This window comes from Equus przewalskii, chromosome 13, assembly GCF_037783145.1.
Source record: "Equus przewalskii isolate Varuska chromosome 13, EquPr2, whole genome shotgun sequence".
NCBI lineage: Eukaryota > Metazoa > Chordata > Mammalia > Perissodactyla > Equidae > Equus > Equus przewalskii.
In genome coordinates this window covers 83830661-83848944 of record NC_091843.1, presented here as the reverse complement: position 1 = coordinate 83848944, position 18284 = coordinate 83830661, and the positions used below count along the sequence as shown (strand labels likewise).

The following is an 18284-nucleotide window of genomic DNA, read 5'->3' as shown; positions in this document are numbered from 1 at the left end:
AGGCAGGAATAGGCCTTGCTCATTTATGAGCTGAAAGCAGATTTTGGGAGGTCTGGCCTCAGTATGAACATGATGGTCGATCCAGGGGGGCAGTAACTGGAGTTGTCAGTCAACTATGCTCCCTGCAAGAGGAGATCTCAGTGACACATTTTCACGGCCACCGCAGTTCACTCTTCGCATCATAGCCTTACTTTTGAGAGAAGCTCCTCCAGGGCTCCCACGGATCTTACCTCCTAAGGAAGATCTTAGAAAAGGGAGGTTAGTGGTATGAGCTAAAGCCCCCATTGCTGCAGCTGGTACTCCTCCCACCGCCTCCATTATCCATTCTCAATTTCCCTCATCTTCATCTATTGCCTTGGCCCACTTTGGTGCTTTACTTTATTGTGTGAGCCAAACCGTTAGTCTTGAGGCCTTGGCAGTTACATCCTTTTTGGCCGGGATTGTTTCAAGTCCAGTTACAACAGCACAAGGGAGTACTAGGAGGTGTCCACACCTCTTCCTCCCTGTCCCATTGTGTAAAAGCAGCTCTACCTCCCCTGCTGTCAGGATTGATACCCTTTTCATAATGATGACTCCTCTTCTCACCTACCGGTCCCCAGACATAAGACTCTCCTATTCCTTTTCGAAAGTCAAAAACATTTCATAGCAACTTTTTAAAATTTAAAATTGAATCAAGCCTAATTTTTTAATGTGAAGGGATACATAGCTGCTATTAATTTTAATGGAGGAAAACTTTGGTATAAATTATAGAATATCCACTGTATTTAATCTGATAATCAAGGTAGAAATGAAATAACCATCTCTCTACATTAGGAATATTTATTCTTTTTTTCTTGTATATGTAGGGAACTACACAGGGGCTTAAAATTTTATTGAAAAACAGAACATATATGAGCCTCAAAATCCTCAAAAAAAGAAAAAAGGTAAATAAAACGGCCATTTGAGGATTAAACTAGAAAAATCTGCACATAATGAAGATTAGCCATCTGTAAGACAAAATCAATGAACTGTCTGGGATCTAACACTAAACCAAAGGACTGCAAGACTGGAATCAGATGAGTCAGAAAATGAAGCCAAATTAACTACGTCTTACCCTTGCTGTAAAACACCTATGTGAAGACAAGGCAAATGGTGAGTTATCATGGAACCTAGAAAAGAGAGATGGAAGGATCTTATCTGTTGGCTAGGTCTTTCACATCATTAGGAAGCCCTACCCAGTTGCTACTAACATCCAAATCTTGTTGTTTGTTCCTATGGTGGGGATGGGGTTTGACTGACCTTCTTGCTTTGGGCCCATATGTTCAATGAGTCACTCCTCCTGGTGCTGTAGAAATACCCGGGTCAGAGATCAAGAATTAAAGAGGGGCACCATAATTAATCTTGTATTCATTCTGTAAGCATAACCTATATTTAACAATGAGTAAATCTAGTTTGAGAGATGTAATTGTGGAATTGTAAAGGCAGGATTTAAGAAGTTTTTTAAAAAAAAATTAGTTTTAGGAAACAGAGATACAGTGGAAATGCAATGAATTGATCTTGTCATTTCTTTTAAATATACATCAGCTCTCTACTTTTCAAAAACGCATTTGACTCATAGGCTATATATATCTTCAATCCAAAGATTTGGGGAAGAAATGTCATATTTTGGTATCTTCACAAATCTTTTTTTGTTTTTACAAAACTCAGTTGTTAGTATAAAAGCAGCTCTGAAAATAGAGATCTTGTTTAAATAATGCAGGTGAGGCCAAAAAGGAAGACAGGGGCTCCTGGAATGTGAAAGCTGTGCTGCTGAAGACTTGGGCGGGCACGCACAGGGCAGATGTACGGGGAGACACGCAATCTGTGATCAATCCGCAGACACGGCCTGAATCACGGGGAACTCATCAGCACTGATGAGGCGCTAACAGCATTCAGGTGCACTTCAATCAGAACTAGAGCATACCATTAAAATTAATGAAGCCCTAGAAGACTTTAATGAGTAAAGAGGGTTGGTTTGAGTCTTTTATGTATTTTATTCATTTGACGACAATTTGGTTGACAGTGCAATTACATCTCTCTCTGGTGGACTGGTAAAAGTTTTGGTTACTAGAGGTTTTAAGTTACACACACCCTCCCTGGCACATCTCTTCAACATTCACTTAAATGGCCTAATGGTTTAACTTAATTGAAAAAGAGATCAATTTATCTGCCTTTTGCCATCCCATTTTTAAAAAATAGAAACTAAACAATTGTTCTCTCTCAGATTCCCAACTTTCTCATCATACTGTTGAGATGTTGCACTTCCCTCTCTTAAGCCGCTTCCTTGTCTAAGCCAGTAAGGCCCCTGTTTTTCATCTCTTCTAGGAATATATTCATCATGAGTGTGTGGCGGGGGGCAGTCCAACCACCTCCAAATAGGGCTTTACTATGAGACTCAGCAGAATATGAAATTGGGAAGGAAAGATGAATATTTGCCAGGTGTCAATGTGTATTTTAATAATAGCCTGGCAAATAACAGAATGAAGTATTAGGCAACCATAGGGAGATTACTTGGCCATATCTCTGAGCACAGGAAAGGGATCAGACATTTTAAATCCTGGACCCAGTTAAGCTCTTGGTATCTTAGTTTTCCCCAAGTTAAATGAGCATTACTGCTCACGAGTATTAGTATATAATGAGTATTACTATTCATAACTTATTTGAGAAGCTTTAGAGCACAAGATGCTTAATAATTATTGGCTATTATTATTTAAAAAATGCTTTGTGCTCCACAAATAGCACTTTCTAAATTCAAACTGATAACTGGCTTTGTGATAAAGGGAACTTATACATGCATAACAACTTGATTCTTAATTTTAAGAACAGCTTCTTAAATAGTAAATGAAGGAAGGATGTAAAAAAGTGATCTTCAAGAGAATCAAGATGAAAATACTACCCATAAAAAAGGTTAAATATTAGTTTTCCTATTTTTTAATTGTTTTAAAACATACATAAAATTTACCACTTTAACAATTTTTAAAGATTTTTTGATTTTTCCTTTTTCTCCTAAAGCCCCCCAGTACATAGTTGTGTATTTTTAGCTGTGGGTCCTTCTAGTTGTGGCATGTGGGACGCCGACTCAGCATGGCTTGATAAGCAGTGCCATGTCCGTGCCCAGGATTCAAACTGGCAAAACCCAGGGCCGCCAAAGCAGAGCGCGCAAACCCAACCACTTGGCCACGGGGCCAGCCCACCACTTTAACAATTTTTACAGTTCAGTGGCACTAAGCACACTTAGACTGCTGTGAAACCATCACCACCATCCTAAATGTTTTTAAAACAAATATCCAATACAGGAAAAGCAGCAACACATATAGATCGAAGGCTGTACAGTCAGATCAGCTCTTAAAAGAAGTCCCTCCCTGTGGTTTGCTCTCCTGCTCCGGGACACACTGTTTAGTTATCTAAAGCAGTGCACATCCAATGTAGCTAACGTTCTATGAAAACTTGCTAGTGATTTCCATACTGGCTGCCTTGGGCTTATCTGGCACAATTCCACCTTTTCCTTCCTTCATTTACTCCTTGGGATATCGCTGGCATCACTGTCTGTCTCCTCCACTAGATTACTGTTACTCTGGGGTATGGACCGTGCCCAGTTCATCTTCACAGGGCTCACCATCAATGCTCACATCTTCCGAATATATACTATATGACTTTGTACATTTTCCTGGTCCACAAGTGTTTCTTAAAATATTTGTGGCACTTCTTTTCCCATGATCATTTATTGTCTACACCACACTTTTTGGTGGGCTACTTTTTACCTACTATGTGGTCCTCTTAAATTAGTTCATCCTAAATCATTATGTTTTACCCAGAGACTTACAGGTAGATTATTTCTTACAGTATTTACTAAATCTGTACTAACCATTTGGCCACTTGTTTGGCCATTATGTTCACTGTCATCCTTTATAATGCAGTAGATTAAATTCTTGTGTGTGTGTGTGTGTGTGTGTGTGTGTGAGTGCACACATGTGCTTCATTTACACAAAGCATTTCACCTCATTGGAGAGGATTATTTCTTTTTTATTCACTCCTCCCCATTACCTCCTAATCTCTCTCTCCAGTTGTCTGCAACACATTCTATTGTGAAGTTTTCCAGAATCTCCCCGGAAGAATGAATTTATCTGTAATCTGTACTACTAATGTAATTCACTTCTGGCCTCACTAGAGGTTCCCCAGTCTGCATGTCCTACCCTCACAGGCTGTTGCTGCCTAATGGCAAGGACTCTGTCATTTTTATATATCTAGCATTTAACAAGGCATTGACAAATAGAAGATATCAAAAAATGCTTTTTCCTCACCTAACCCATTTTGCAGCATTTCATTTGAAACTACAGACCTCCCATTGTTCCCTTCGAAGGGACAGTCTCAGGCCCACAGCAGTTAGCATTTCTTCAGACATAAGGGGGAAGGGGTACTCATTTCAGAGAAGACAGCTTGCAAATCTTACCACTTGCATGTAATTTAGATTTAAGTATTCATTTGAAGCACTTGACACTATAACACTAAAGAGCATGGTCAGGAACTCGAACTTGAGAGACACCGGAAGAGGGCGAGGTGAGAGTCAGGCCACATCTCTTCTGTGATTAATGCTTTGAATGCTATCGTTTCTCACGTTTAAGAAAAGAATATGAAAACGAGTCAGGCTTTTTCAGGGGAGAACATAAACTTTATATAATTCCTATCCCTTATTGCTTAGCAACTTCAAGCAACTTCCACTAATGGGTTTCTCCTGTTAGGCACTTCAGATACCACTTCTGAAATAAAGCAGTATTGATTGTAACTTTGTTATTGTGTGAGAAAAATGAACAATGCAAACGAGAAAATAAAAACATAAGGCCATCTCCATGTGCATGACAGGTAACAAAACTCTCTGACTAGCAGTGTGACCTATGGCAATCACTTAACTTCTCTGACACTTCGTTTACTGACCTGTAAAACAAGAATATAGGACTTTCAAAGGTACATATTTCTATGACTCTATAAATAATTGGAAATTCTCATGTGCTATTTCAAAATTTCCATGGATTAAAAAAACTCTATAATGACTCTAAATGTAACACATACTCATTAAAGAACACTTGTAAAATGATATTTAAAGAAGAAAAAAGGAACTCATAATTCTATTACCCATGGGCCTTATTGTAACTATTCCCAAAGCAGCTAAAAAAAAAATCAGATACATTTTTAAGAAAGAAGTTGTTAGAACATCACTGGTCTGGATCTCATTTTGATTTCCAATAGTAGGCTCATTAATTTATTTTCTCTCTCTCCTGCTCTATTTTACTGTATATTCAAATGAAGTTCAGTAAGTGTCCAGAGGGTCTGAGCACTGTATTATACACAACCCTTTTCTCTAGATCTATTTTATGGGATCTACTGTAGGAACTAAAAAACTCTGTATAGTTGTTCATTGCTTCATCTCTAAAGGGTCAAATGCCAACACTTCCATTTGGCAAAATCTGGTCCCGCCATCCCTTTCAGATTCACTATCCTCTCTCCCCAATTACTCCACAGCTGAACAGGTGATTCAGAAGCTGCTCAGACTAGTGTGAGACTCAGCTAGAGGGCCGGCTCACCAGGCTGGGCCTTGGACACTCCTAGTTCTGCAGCACTTACTGGTCACTTCAGACAGACTGGCCAAACATCTCTTACTTAGAGAGAATCTGGGCAAGGATGAGGATTTAAAATTCTAAAGGCAGTGATTCCAATTCCAGGTAAGATGGAATGAGCACACTCCATCCGGTGTCTCCCACTGAATGCAGCTAAAAAGCATAATGCATAGATCAGCTATTTGAAGACTCCGAAAAGGAAATAGTACCAGGCAAACTAGGGGAGAAAATCAGAATTCAAAGTACCACTGAACCAGTGGGAAGTTTACATTCTGGATTTTATCCTGAACATTGCGGACATTATTTTGTATATATTCTGAGTTCTATTTTATTCCTCCTGAAAAAAACAATTTAAGTAGGCAATGAACTTGGTTAGACTTATGTTATAGGCTTTGTCCCTCTTTTTGTGGGTAGCAATTCAAATCTAAGTTCATTTCTTTGAACCTCTCAAATTGTCTTGTACATGTGGGCTCAGGGGCCAGCTTGAGACTTGGTGAGGGAGTCATATACAGAAGTAGGAGAATCCTCTTTGTGGCTCTTTTCCTTCCAAAATTGCCTCCTCGCTCTCCAGGGATGGCTGTTCCATGCTTTCTTCTCTGGTTCCTCCAGCCAGAAAAATGATAGTGGGCTTTCTATTGCAGTTTTAGCTACTCATGCACTTTGTGACAGTTGCCCACTCTCAGGGCAAAGAAACACATACAAAGGGACACTCACCCATGGTACTTGCTTCTTCAGATTTTGACTCTCCTCACAAGTGTCTGCTTTTATTTAGAATCCTCAGGTAGTTGTTTTTTGTATTTTGTCCAGAATTTATAGTTATCAGGATAGAAGATGGTCTTTAGAAATCGTGTATCATCATAACAAACTATTTTTGTTTGAAACAGAAAAATGTATTTCCTGTGCAAAAAATTACATTAATAATTTAAAACAATATCTGGCAATAGTCAGCTTCTTAAACCCGCTAGTATTTACATGAACATGTGTTTTATAAATCATGTTTTATATCCCTTTCTGTATTCATAATACACTTCACAATTTCCTAAAAATAAGGTACTTCAGCACTTCATAACCAAAACTTTAGCTCCTACTTAACAGTTATCCTATGGATAATACTGTTAAGAAAACAACACATTCACAGTATTTCAATGATATCTCAATGGAAAATTTAATACAAAGATACCCCCTAGAACTATAAAAGTGAATATATTCTTAAAAAGTCAAGTCTCACGTGGGCAAGGATAACTTAGTAAAGTCTGTTTTAAAGTGGCTTCAGGGGCCCACTTGGTGACGTAGCACTTAAGTTCGCATGCTCTGCTTCAGCGGCCCAGGGTTCTCTGGTTTGGATCCAGGGTGTGGGCCAACACATAACTTATCAAGCCATGCTGTGGCAGACATCCCACCTATAAAATAAAAGAAGATGGGCACGGATGTTACCTCAGGGCCAATCTTCCTCAGCAAAAAGAGGAGGATTGGCGGCAGATGTTAGCTCAGGGCTAATCTTCCTTGGAATAATAATAATAATAATAATAAAGTGGGTTCAATCAGGCAAACAATTCCCTGCAGTATTTCAAAGCAGTAGAGCTCAGACCTTGGAATTGAGATCTTGGTTAAATCCTGACTCCACCTCTCACCAGACGTGTGACCTTGGATAAGTAACTTCTGCTCTCTGAGTTTGTATCTGCATTGTAAAATGGAGAATATAATAGCTCTACCTCTCAGGATATTGGCTGGATTAATTAGGTAACAAATGTAAAGTATTACCTATAAAATGTGCAATGCAAGTTACCTATTATTAGTAGTAGTAATAATATTTTCTTATGAATCCCAAAGGATTTCTATGGCCTATTTACTCAATTACTAATCTTTATTTAATCTATTTTCACAAAAACAAATTGAGATCATGTTCCCTCACTTCCAGGAATGAACAACCTTCTACAGTTTAAAATCCAGCATAATACTAAAAGACAAGTTGAAGTTGAATGCACCCTCTAGTGGTGTAGGTTATGTGCAAGTACCTGGCTTCCACAAAAGAAAACTTCACGAAGTATCACTAGGTTGCTGCTTAGAACCTGAAGCCAGGCAGTTGAGAATACTATGGTATGAAGAGCACTATCATACATCTTTTAGGAAGCTCCCTCTCTTCCATAGCTGGAGGATTTGTCTTTTAAAACTTTCCCCACCGTAAGACCTAGGATATTTGTGATATTTACCATACCCAAATCTCAATATTCCTACAGAATTGACTTTAATCTTTCCTCTTAAAGAAAATCACTTTCTTGTTTAACAAACATTGCACAGTATTTATTCTTCATTTAGTTAACACAAAACGTACTGATCACCAAGTCAATACCAGGCAATGGGGATACGATATACCATTTACAATATACACATACAATACCACATACAATATAAATATACCATATACAATATAAATATACCAGGCAATGGGGATACAGTAAACAACTTATTACACAATTCCTTATGTAATTACAAATTTGAAAAGTGCTATAAGGAAGCACAGACTGCCATGAGCGTACAGTAGGGTATTGATCCAGTTTGGCGGGGAGGAACATTGGAAGGCTGACTTGAGAATAAAATGTCAGAAGCCTTAAGAGTGAGTAGAAATTAATTAGAAAAAAAGGAGTACCACCATACAAAGAGAAGAGCATAAGTAAAGGGCTGGAGATAGCAAGGTACATGTGGCATTGGAGAAACTGAGAGAAGCTTCCTATGCATGGAGCTCAAAGAGGGGCAGACTGGGCAAGGTGGGACTAGTGAAGTAAGCAGGGACTTAACACCACGTTAAGCAGTTTGAACTTCATTCTAAGAACAATGGCAAACTTTGGAAAGATTCAAGCTGGAGAGCAACAATCTAACTTACATTTTCAAAAGTTCACTTGGCTAAGGAATGGAAAATGGGTTAGAGGGAGCGGAGCAAGAATTGATGCCCAGAACAGCTGCCAGTAATCCAAGTGAGACAGGATGAAACCTGGGACAAGGGAGGTAGCAGTAAACAAATAGATATTTAAGTGGTAAAATGGATGGCGCAGGATGATACGGACGGAAGTAGCGGTCCTGGTGAACTGAGCGAATGTGATGCCATTTTTTCCACTACGTGTAACTGGTGATGGTAGGCGTTTAGGAGGGGTTGTTGAGATAATGAGATGTCTAGGAGACTAGGGTTTTTCTGTTAACAAGAGAACTTTAGTCACCAGGTGTGATACTTCAATTGAATGCTTAACAGCACTAGGCAGGAGGCCCTTGAGGCACCGCCCTGCACCCAATAACGCCCCAGACGTCTTTTTTAGATTTCTATCACAGCGATCCACTCCCACTGCGCTAGTAATTTTAACTTACACCTGCCTGTAAACGCTTAACTCCTCTCGCTGCCAATGTCATCACATTTTCGTTCTTCCAAGTCCAGATCAAAGGTCACTTTCTCAAGGAGGACTTTCCGGGGTCTCCCACCCCACTGACGCTCGAGTTCATCTCGCCCACCGAGCTGGAGTTCCAGACAGCATGGATGAACGCTCCCCATCTTTGAGGCCCCGCCGTCCAGCGCAGCGCCCTTTAAACACCAGGGGCTCCACATTCCCTTAGCCGCAGTTACCCGTCATCCGACACCCAACGCCTCTACGGGAGCTCCCGCCAGACCCGGCTGAGCCCGCCGGAAGTGACGCGCTCTCAGGGGCGACATGCTTCCGGTCCTAAGTGCCGCCCCCGCCCCCGCCCCCGGGGGGGCGGGCTTCTCTGGTATGCTAACTCCGCTGCTCTGGAGGATTCCTGCGTGGTAAGAAGCCGCGCGCGGCGGGGCGGGATGGGACCCGGGGCCCCCCAGATGCCGTAAAGTTCCCTCGTTCGTTCCTGGGGACCTGGCGAGAGGGCAGAAGGGTTGGCTGCTACGTCGCCAAGAGTCTTCCGCGCCAGGTGGGGCTGGAGTGCCGGGCTACGCGGCCTGCCGCGACGGCGGCGCAGGGACCGGCCTCAGCCGGAGGGCACTGGCCGCTCGGGCCGGCACTCCAGCGGACCCGGCCGACCCGGGCTTGATACCCGGAGCTCCCCCCTTCGCACGTACTCAGGGGAAGGATAACCCGCCACCTCTTGAACGGCCCCAAGCCTCACCGTGACAGTCGCAGGGGCTGCAGTGACGCGAGTGCGCGCCGGGAGTAAAGAGCGTGCAGCGTCCACACCTATCCATCGGCCCTGCCCGTCAGCGGGTGTGGAAGGGATGCTTCCGCCGGCGGGAGCTGTGGTTTAGCCTGGTTGGTGCGGCGGCTGCTGCCCTAAAGGGGGTGCGGCTTAATAAGTGAAGATGACTTGAAACCACTGGGCTGGAGTAGCTTATCCTCTGACTAGTAAGAGAGGAAGACCCGCCGGTATCATCACGTGACTGTCAGCGCTTTTATATAGTGTTTTACTTACCAAGCTGCCGGAAAGAGTTGTAACGACAAGCTTTATGTCAAAAGACAGGAATTCTGTATATTTACTAATGTGCTGTGCACGTTGTTTGCATTAAAATGGCAGACTAATCAGGGAGATTGGAAGAAAGTAGCCCTGGGATTTAGAGAGAGGAAAATAAACGGCTAGGCCAAACTGCGGAATTTGGCAAGAGTAACTTCATTCGCTGTAGTATTACTAAGTGATTTAAATTTTGCGAAATAATTTCGTTTCTTAATGAATTGTTTTCCAATTTTAAGCAAGTATTTATATATGCGGTTTTGTTCTTTTTTACTGGTGTGGGGACTTCTGCAGTGAGGGCTAGATTTACATCAGAGACATCTATGCAGCATGTTGTAGAATTAAATAGGTATCTAAATGAAGTAGAAAGTGTTCTAATAATTAAAACTAACATTTGGGCATATGTGATATAGTGATATATAACATGTATCCTTAGTTTTTTCTTTTACGTGATGACTAACTGGTCATGCTTGTTTTAAAGATTAAGGTACCTCTGATGAAACCATGACCAGGTGGGCACGAGTTACTACCACAAATAACAAAAGACCTTTGCGTGCAACATCATGGGAGGACATGAAGAAGGGGGCCTTTGAGGGAAAAAGCCAAAATCTACCAAAGAGTAAACAACTTGAAGGCCATAGACTGTCCCTTAAAAGTGATGCACCCCAAGCAAAACACAAAAAGAACAAAAAGAAGAAGGAGTACTTAAATGAAGATGTGAATGGATTCATGGAATACCTAAGACAAAACTCACAGGTGGTTCACAATGGGGAGGTGATAGCAGCAGACAGTCAGGAAGTAAGGGAAGAAATTGCAGTTGCTTTAAAGAAAGACAGTCGTCGGGAAGGAAGACGATTAAAAAGGCAAGCAGCAAAGAAAAATGCAATGGTAAGATGATCACTTCCACCGAAATGTTACTTTATGTGTGTTGTTCATACACTCACACATACACACTTTAGCAGAGTCTGATCGCTGTTATGTACTAGATCCATAAAGCATCTTTTTGAGGGCTAGTAATAACACTAGGACTATTTTAGCATCTCCTATATGCTAGACACTTGATTAATTATCATGACAACACTACAGTGATGGTGGTATTAGTCCCAGATTACGGATAGAAAACACTGACATGCAGACAGGTTAAGTATCTTGCTGAAAGGCGCTTAGCAAGTAACAGGTGAAATTCAAACCCAAGAAAGGATGTTAATATTTGACTACTTGGAATATTGTCTGGCGCTATATAAGTATATGCGTTAATACATAGATGTCAACCTAAATGGGCTACAGTCCAGCCAAAAAAAAAGAAAAGAAAGTCAACCCAGAGTCTGGCTTCAAAACCTTTGTTCTCACCCCTGCCTTCCAAATAAGCCTTTTTCAAACAGGCTTTTTTTTTTTAAAGATCAAAGTAAGGAGGAAGGTTAAGCACAACAGATTAAATATGTGTGGTTCCCGTTATTTGGAAAGGATGTTCTTTTGTCTTTATCCATGAAAAACTGAGGCACAGGAAGGGGGTCTTAGAAGAATCACACTGGTTAGTCACAGAGCAGAGTAATAGAGGTAAAGCTCCTTGACACTCTCCCACGTCAGTGCTCCCTCCCTCCCCATGTGACGCTCAGGAATGCTGTGGGCTGCATTTCTGTGGTGCCTGGCCCTAGGTTTTAAACTGTGTCAGACACAGGAAATGAAATACTTACTATAATTCTTTCCCTTCTCTAAGTGAACTTCCCATGTACTAGCAGGATTCTCCATAAAAATCAGGATTTGTTGCCATTTCACACTTTCATTTTTTATTAGAATTACGAAATATAGAGCATTGTTTGCACCAAGCCAGGCTTGAAATGTTACAGCTTCCGTACGAATGTGGTTTCTGACTATTTGCAGGATTAGTTCCATGCACTGTCATATGTAAAGATGATTATTTAGAGATAATACTGATGAAACGTTCCTTATGGATAAATTTAGATAGAAAAGATAATCATTTCTATTTGGATCAGGATAGTTTTGTTTAAATTGTACAATTATTTTTAAAGACTTAAGTTAATTTAACTTAAAGATGACTTCATTGACACAGGCAGTGTGGTGAATTGATTACTGTTTGAAAAATCGGAATATCATGACCTTTTAAGAGAAGTTTTATGTTTGTAATTAAGGGAGAAAGACATTGTTTTTCAAAAGAAAAACAGTGCTTTATGTTAAAGCATATACTTTAAATAGTGTATGGCTTGCCTGTGACCTACCTTCAACTGATTTTCTTACTTTTTTAATACCTCATACTAGGCATCAGTTCTTAATTGCTAATAAATTGATTAAGATATAGAAATTTACCCATCTGATCTCCACAGTCCCATCTACATTAAATTTAAGGATCCTCCAAGAAATTTCTATCTGGTGAAGATTAAGTTTTAAAGGTAGAGCCTGATTAGCGAATTGTTAGGTTGCTAGAAACCACCTTGACTTCACCAAGAATCCAAGACAACTTACGTTGGTGAGCCGGTTTTTAGCAGTAGCTTTTCCTGCAGTTGGAGAATAAATGCATTTTCTTTGTTTGGACGAGCTTCATTTTAAAAGTAAAAGTTACTGAAGAATAAAGGGACTCAATCTTTTTCAAAATGTTATTAAACAGGAAAAAAGTGAGGTTGTAGTTGCAATATTTGTTTCACTTTGCCTGTTGAATTCGCTTTTTTAAAAACCTGTGCTTATTTTGAAAAAAAATATTAAATGATGAACTATTTGTTAGCCAAGAAATAGATGTACCTTTTTCCAATTTAAATAAAATAGTTTAAATAGCTACCATCTTTGATTATGACTGATGTTCTCATTCATTGTAGCAAAAAATATTCTCCAGACTGCTAGGTAGTATGTAAAGCAACCAAACCATTGTTCAGTGTTTTGTTGAAGCCAAATAATTCATCTTGGAATATTCCTTTAAAATGTGTATATATTATAAAAATGAAATGTCTGTTAATTTCTGAATATTAAAGAGTATGTATTAAGGCTATAAAAACTATAAAGTATACTTCTTGGTATGAAATATATCTCATGAATTGAATCATAATTTAAATAGAATCATTTGACCCTAATTCATTTAATTAGGTGAACTTTAAAATACAAGTATTAATTTTGAGTGATAATTTTTATGGCCATTGTCTTCTCCAGAAACTCAGTTTTTCTAGTTTTTCTAGTGCAGGCACCCCATTAATGAAAGAAATAGTCCGTATTTGCTTAATGCATCTAAGCAGTTACCTCCTACAAAGCCGTGTATGACTTTGTGTCTGAGATTGATGGATTTATGGATTGAGGGTTTTCAGAAGCACTGAGATTCTCTGATGAAAATGACATTTCTTATTGTTTAGAAATACTTTTTTCTACAGATAGAATATTGAGATTTCAAAAAAAGAACTAGATAACTTTAAAATGAGAAATGTTTTAAAGATATTTTTGGTAATGAGAAGTTTTTGCAGTGTGGAAACTCATGTTTTGTTTCCTCAGGTGTGTTTCCATTGTCGAAAGCCTGGCCATGGGGTTGCAGATTGCCCAGCTGCCCTTGAGAATCATGATATGGGCACTGGAATATGTTATCGGTGTGGATCCACAGAGCACGAAATAACCAAGTGCAAGGCAAAAGTAGACCCAGCTCTTGGTATGTTTTTTTCCTATCAGGTTTTGATTTGGTTAATGGGGAGGGTGGACAATAAGTAGCCAGTTGTTTTTTTTTTTATTGCAGAGTTTGTTATGAGTGTGCCAGTTAATATTTTGAAGTGATATGAGATTAAATTTTAAATGGTATAAAAACAAATATGTTTTCTTTTCAGAGTGTTTTAAAATAATATGAATTACATGACTTGTAATGTACATAACCAACTTAACAGGAACTGTTGATCCTTACAGGTGAATTTCCTTTTGCAAAATGTTTTGTTTGTGGGGAAATGGGACACCTGTCCAGATCTTGTCCTGATAATCCCAAAGGACTCTATGCCGATGGTGAGTCCTGTTACCCTCGTATGTCAAAAATGGTGTCATTAAGTAGAGCTGTGATTTATTTTATATTCTTAATCAGTTCTTGGGTAAGCTTGAGAATTTAGCAAAACCTTTAGCAAAACCTTGAGAATTTCATTATTTTTATCAAGTGCTATTCTGTGTACTGGACTTTTTGTGTAATGTGACTTGATACATTAATATCTCAAATCAGAAAAAACTAAGGTGTATATTTTAAACTGTGCTTGCTTCAGCACCATTTGTGAGACTATAACTGTCTACTTTTAAACATAGCAGAAGCAAAGGAATTATATTTCAAGTTAATATAAGATTTAAAAGATAGTGTGGTGAATTTTATCTCAACCTAGCATACCATTTTGGGTAGAAGGGCTGGTACACACTATTCGTATTTGTAGTAATTGTTGTTTCTGAATGTTTTCCTTAGTTAATTATCTGGCACGGGACCCTGTAACTTTCTTATCTTTAGCTCAGCTAATGTATTAAGGTCCCCACAATAAAGTGGGTGATGTCTAAAGCTTTAAGGAGCAGATTGTCGTCTGTTACTGTGTCATTTGTTACTGTGATGGCTGGTATCATCAGGTTCTAGACATCTCTTGTGTCATGTCCTGGGTTTCCTTAGAGAAATGAAGTGAACAACTACAGCTTTTGGAGTCAGATCAGTTACAGCCCCGGGGCCACCACTCACTAGCTGTGGGACTTTGGCCAAGTTATTTAACTTCTCTCATCTCAGTTCCTCACCTGTAAAATGGAGATGAAAAAACTATTTCATTGACTAAGATGCACATTTTTCCCGTTTTAACATCTCTAAATTCAGAATGTATCTGACCATTGATGAGTGCCACATAATTGGCAGGGTTTGTTTTTTTTTTCTGAGAGGGGTGTAAAATAATGATACATCTTATATTCAATGTTGTCTTAGATTTGGTGACTTATGGAATTTACCTTGAAGAGTTATGAGGATTAAAATATATTATTCAAATGCTGCTTCTCTTTCGCTACAGCATCTACAATAGTAAAGAGGCCTGGGCCTGGAAAATGCTCAAAAGTGCCCTTCAGTTTTGAACTTAGGAACAGGTCATCTAATATGACTAAGGAGCAAAGATGTTTTTGGATGGTCAACTAAAATGACTAGATAGAAAAAAATGCAGCAAGGGGAGTAGATCACACAGAAGTGAGAATTCAACCAAGTTTATTTCCTATAGGGTCATTTTTCTGAGTAAGTCACTTAACACTGTGAGCATGATCATCATAATGCTTGACCATGAAGCAGTAGTGTTTGACCATTAAGTAAAGACTCATTGTAGAAACCACGTGTGTTATAATTCACAATCCTGGAATGTTGCTTAAAGCAGGCATTTTATTAGGGTTATGCTGCCTAGCAGATAGAAGGCACTAAAACAAAAGTTGGTTTCACTCCTTTCATAACTGCTCACCCCTCATCTGATCTGTACAGCAGAGCGGTGGTTCTTAACCTTTCTTGGGGTCATTTATCATTAGAGAATCTGATAAAAACTGTGGACATCCTCCTCAAAAAAACTATCTGCACACGAATTTTGCTTACGGGTTCAAGAGTTCACACACCCTTGCCTGTCTAACTATAGTTAAGAGCCAGGCTTCTCTGCAGTGGCTCTTGGAGACCGCAGAAGACAAGTGCCTTCCGTCTTCTCTGTTTTCTCTTTCCCACATCTCCCCTGAAGGCCAGCTGCTGGAAATGGTGGGTGGGTACAGTTTAGTGCTCTGTGAGGTTAAGAGGAATGGAGAATGGACTTATTAGTAGGACCCGTGGCACCTACCTGTGTTCCTGGCCCCAGGTACCCTTACAGCTGACAGGACTGTGAGAAACAAATGCAGTATGAAAGTGCTTTGAGACATTAAAAGCCCTGTGTACGTCTGAGAAATGACTTTGTTCTTTCACTAGGTGGTTGCTGCAGACTCTGTGGCTCTGTGGCACATTTTCAGAAAGATTGCCCTGAAAGTCAGAATTCAGGTGAGATCCCTGGGCCTCCATTTAGAAGGGGTGAACTTAGTATTCCTCTGAGTTTTTGCTGAATTTTGTTATTGGTAACTCATTGAGGTACTAGTGATTTTTCAAGGCAACGTGGTTTCCTGCTGCAGCGATGACTTGATCATCTCTCTGCCAGCAGCAGACACAGCACTGACTGAGCATTGGCTGTGTTCTCAGGTGGGAAAATGGCAGTAAGCCCTGGGGGACCTTGATTTTATAAAGCATCTTATTCATACACATTTTGCTAACTAATGAATTTAATAGTAGAGCCAATTCTGTTACTTAAAGAAAAGTATTGATTCAGTAAGAGCAAATAAGAAATATGAAAATAACTTTCAATATTCTTATGATTATCTTCATATTTGCTTTGTGTGTACTCAAAGGATTCAGAGGTGATTGCAAAAACTGCCAAAAATTTTAAAATTGTGTTATTCCCACAGCATCTAGCCAGTTATATTTTCTACCTAATGAAATACTACCCTTGGTCATCAAAAACTTCATAAATGTTCACCAGATCTACGGCAGATTTTTGAGGAAGTGGAGACCATTACTACGTTAGTTTCCCTAGATTAGAACAATGATGATCCTATGTGAAAGAAAGCAAGACAGAAGGATAGCCCAGTAGTGCTTTTTAGGGAAGAAAAAGCACATTTCTTTTTATTTCAAATAGTCATAGTACTATGCAAATAAGTCTGCCCATTCTTACTTGCAACCCCTAACATTTAAATTTGAAAACCAAGGGTTCTTGTTTATGCTCTTGCCTAGAAGAAGATGGTCTTTACTACATCGGAGGCAGTGAGATTGAGATGATGAAGTGGAATTTGAATTCTCCCTCCTGGGAGGATTGCCACTTCCCAAATGACAAGACTGACAAGCAGATGTTGTATAATTTCACAGGTGGAATCTTGTGCATTTAAAACTGATGCTCATAAGTCTTGCTGTTTATACACTCTTGGAATTCATTGACGATAATGATGAACTCTGGGAAAGAAAGAGCTTTCTCATCAATTTGTGCATTGCAAAGCAGTAGCTGCATTTCCCTAATTGGGATGAGAAATTGCCTGTGATACTCCAAAATCAAGGGTTATAATCAATTACAGAATTGCTCACTTTCCTTTACTGATGGAGTCTCCCCTCCTTGTGATTATTCATGTCAAAACTATTTCCTTGGCTAAACCAATACCAATCTGGGTGGATATATTTCATTACTGTTTCTTACATTCTGACTTTTCTACTTTTCTCTTCCTTTACAGATCGAACGGTCACAGTTGGTCGCTGGGCAAAAGGAATGAGTGCAGACTACGAAGAAATTTTGGATGTGCCTAAACCGCAGAAACCCAAAACAAAGATACCTAAAGTTGTTAATTTCTGATAATGATTAGTGCTATTGTTAGTTCCCGCCTCATTGTTAAGCATTCTGAACTGGGACTTCTTCACAAGTTGGAGCTGGGCTCTCCCGTGGAGGCCCACAGTGTAGATATCAGTGTGATCTGGGGCTTGTCACAGTTTCCTGATTCTTTCCATTGAGGAGTGCTTTTACCACTGTTAGGAGAAAATCGTGGAAGAAAAGTATAAGATGTTTAAACTGGATTCTCTAAAAGAACATATTTTTAACAGAGAGAACTTAGGTATAACTAAGTGGTTATATACCTGATTGTAACAATCATCTTTTTCGTAAAAACAAAATGATGCATTAATGTGAACCACCCCTAAACAAAGGGTAACTGCTTCGCATTTAGAAATGAATTTTGGGTTATATTGTTTTCTTGGTTCAAAGTATCAATTTATTATTATGTTAGAAATTTATTTATAAACTACCACAGAATCTGCTGTACTTTAAAAATATTTAATAAAAAATTTGGTATTTACTTATTTTTTGGAATACCTAATTCTGGATTGAACTAGCCCTTGTCCATTAATGTCCATTAACAATCCCTTTGGAAACACGATCTTTTTTCAATCCTAGATGAGGTTAATTTTGCTTAATTTTTGTTTTAGTTTTGACATAAAGAATTACAAATTATTGAGGGTAAAATAGTACCTCAGCTTAGCAGCTCGCTCTTTGCCCTTGATTTTCAAGCGAGAAATTCTAGCCAAGATTCAGTTTAGGTTATTTAACCAGAATGATGGTTCATAACAGATTGTAGATCAAACTGAATAGCATTTTGTTCACATGTCTTAGATGAGTCAGGGTG

General features: G+C 39.3%; 1 protein-coding gene and 1 long non-coding RNA gene across 4 annotated transcripts; one reads left to right on the top strand and one right to left on the bottom strand.

Moving 5' to 3' along the window:
- Positions 1–2936: 2936 nt before the first annotated feature.
- Positions 2937–9316, bottom strand: LOC139075351 (uncharacterized). Its single transcript, XR_011525690.1, has 2 exons — positions 8994–9316; positions 2937–7030 (listed from the first exon to the last, which is right to left on the bottom strand). It is a non-coding gene; the product is annotated as an uncharacterized lncRNA (long non-coding RNA).
- ZCCHC9 (zinc finger CCHC-type containing 9) lies at positions 9293–17961 on the top strand. Of its 3 annotated transcripts, none has more exons than XM_008518043.2 (6): positions 9293–9420; positions 10570–10976; positions 13578–13728; positions 13977–14069; positions 16003–16071; positions 17343–17961. In XM_008518043.2, exons 2-6 carry the CDS (start codon positions 10593–10595, stop codon positions 17459–17461), a joined length of 816 nt encoding a protein of 271 aa, XP_008516265.1. In that variant the 5' UTR covers positions 9293–9420; positions 10570–10592; the 3' UTR covers positions 17462–17961. The 3 variants fall into 3 exon arrangements, with proteins under 3 accessions (XP_008516265.1, XP_008516267.1, XP_008516266.1); XM_008518044.2 differs by having other exon boundaries at positions 9409–9557; XM_008518045.2 differs by lacking the exon at positions 16003–16071 and having other exon boundaries at positions 9303–9420.
- Positions 17962–18284: the final 323 nt, after the last annotated feature.

What these genes read in the sequence shown, in the direction of transcription:
- ZCCHC9 (XM_008518043.2), top strand. Translation starts at nt 10,593, where the DNA reads ATGACCAGGTGGGCACGAGTTACTACCACAAATAACAAAAGACCTTTG. An exon ending in AAAAGTAGACCCAGCTCTTG is followed by an intron (nt 13,729 to 13,976) that starts GTATGTTTTTTT and finishes TGATCCTTACAG; the next exon opens with GTGAATTTCCTTTTGCAAAA. An exon ending in CAAAGGACTCTATGCCGATG is followed by an intron (nt 14,070 to 16,002) that starts GTGAGTCCTGTT and finishes TTCTTTCACTAG; the next exon opens with GTGGTTGCTGCAGACTCTGT.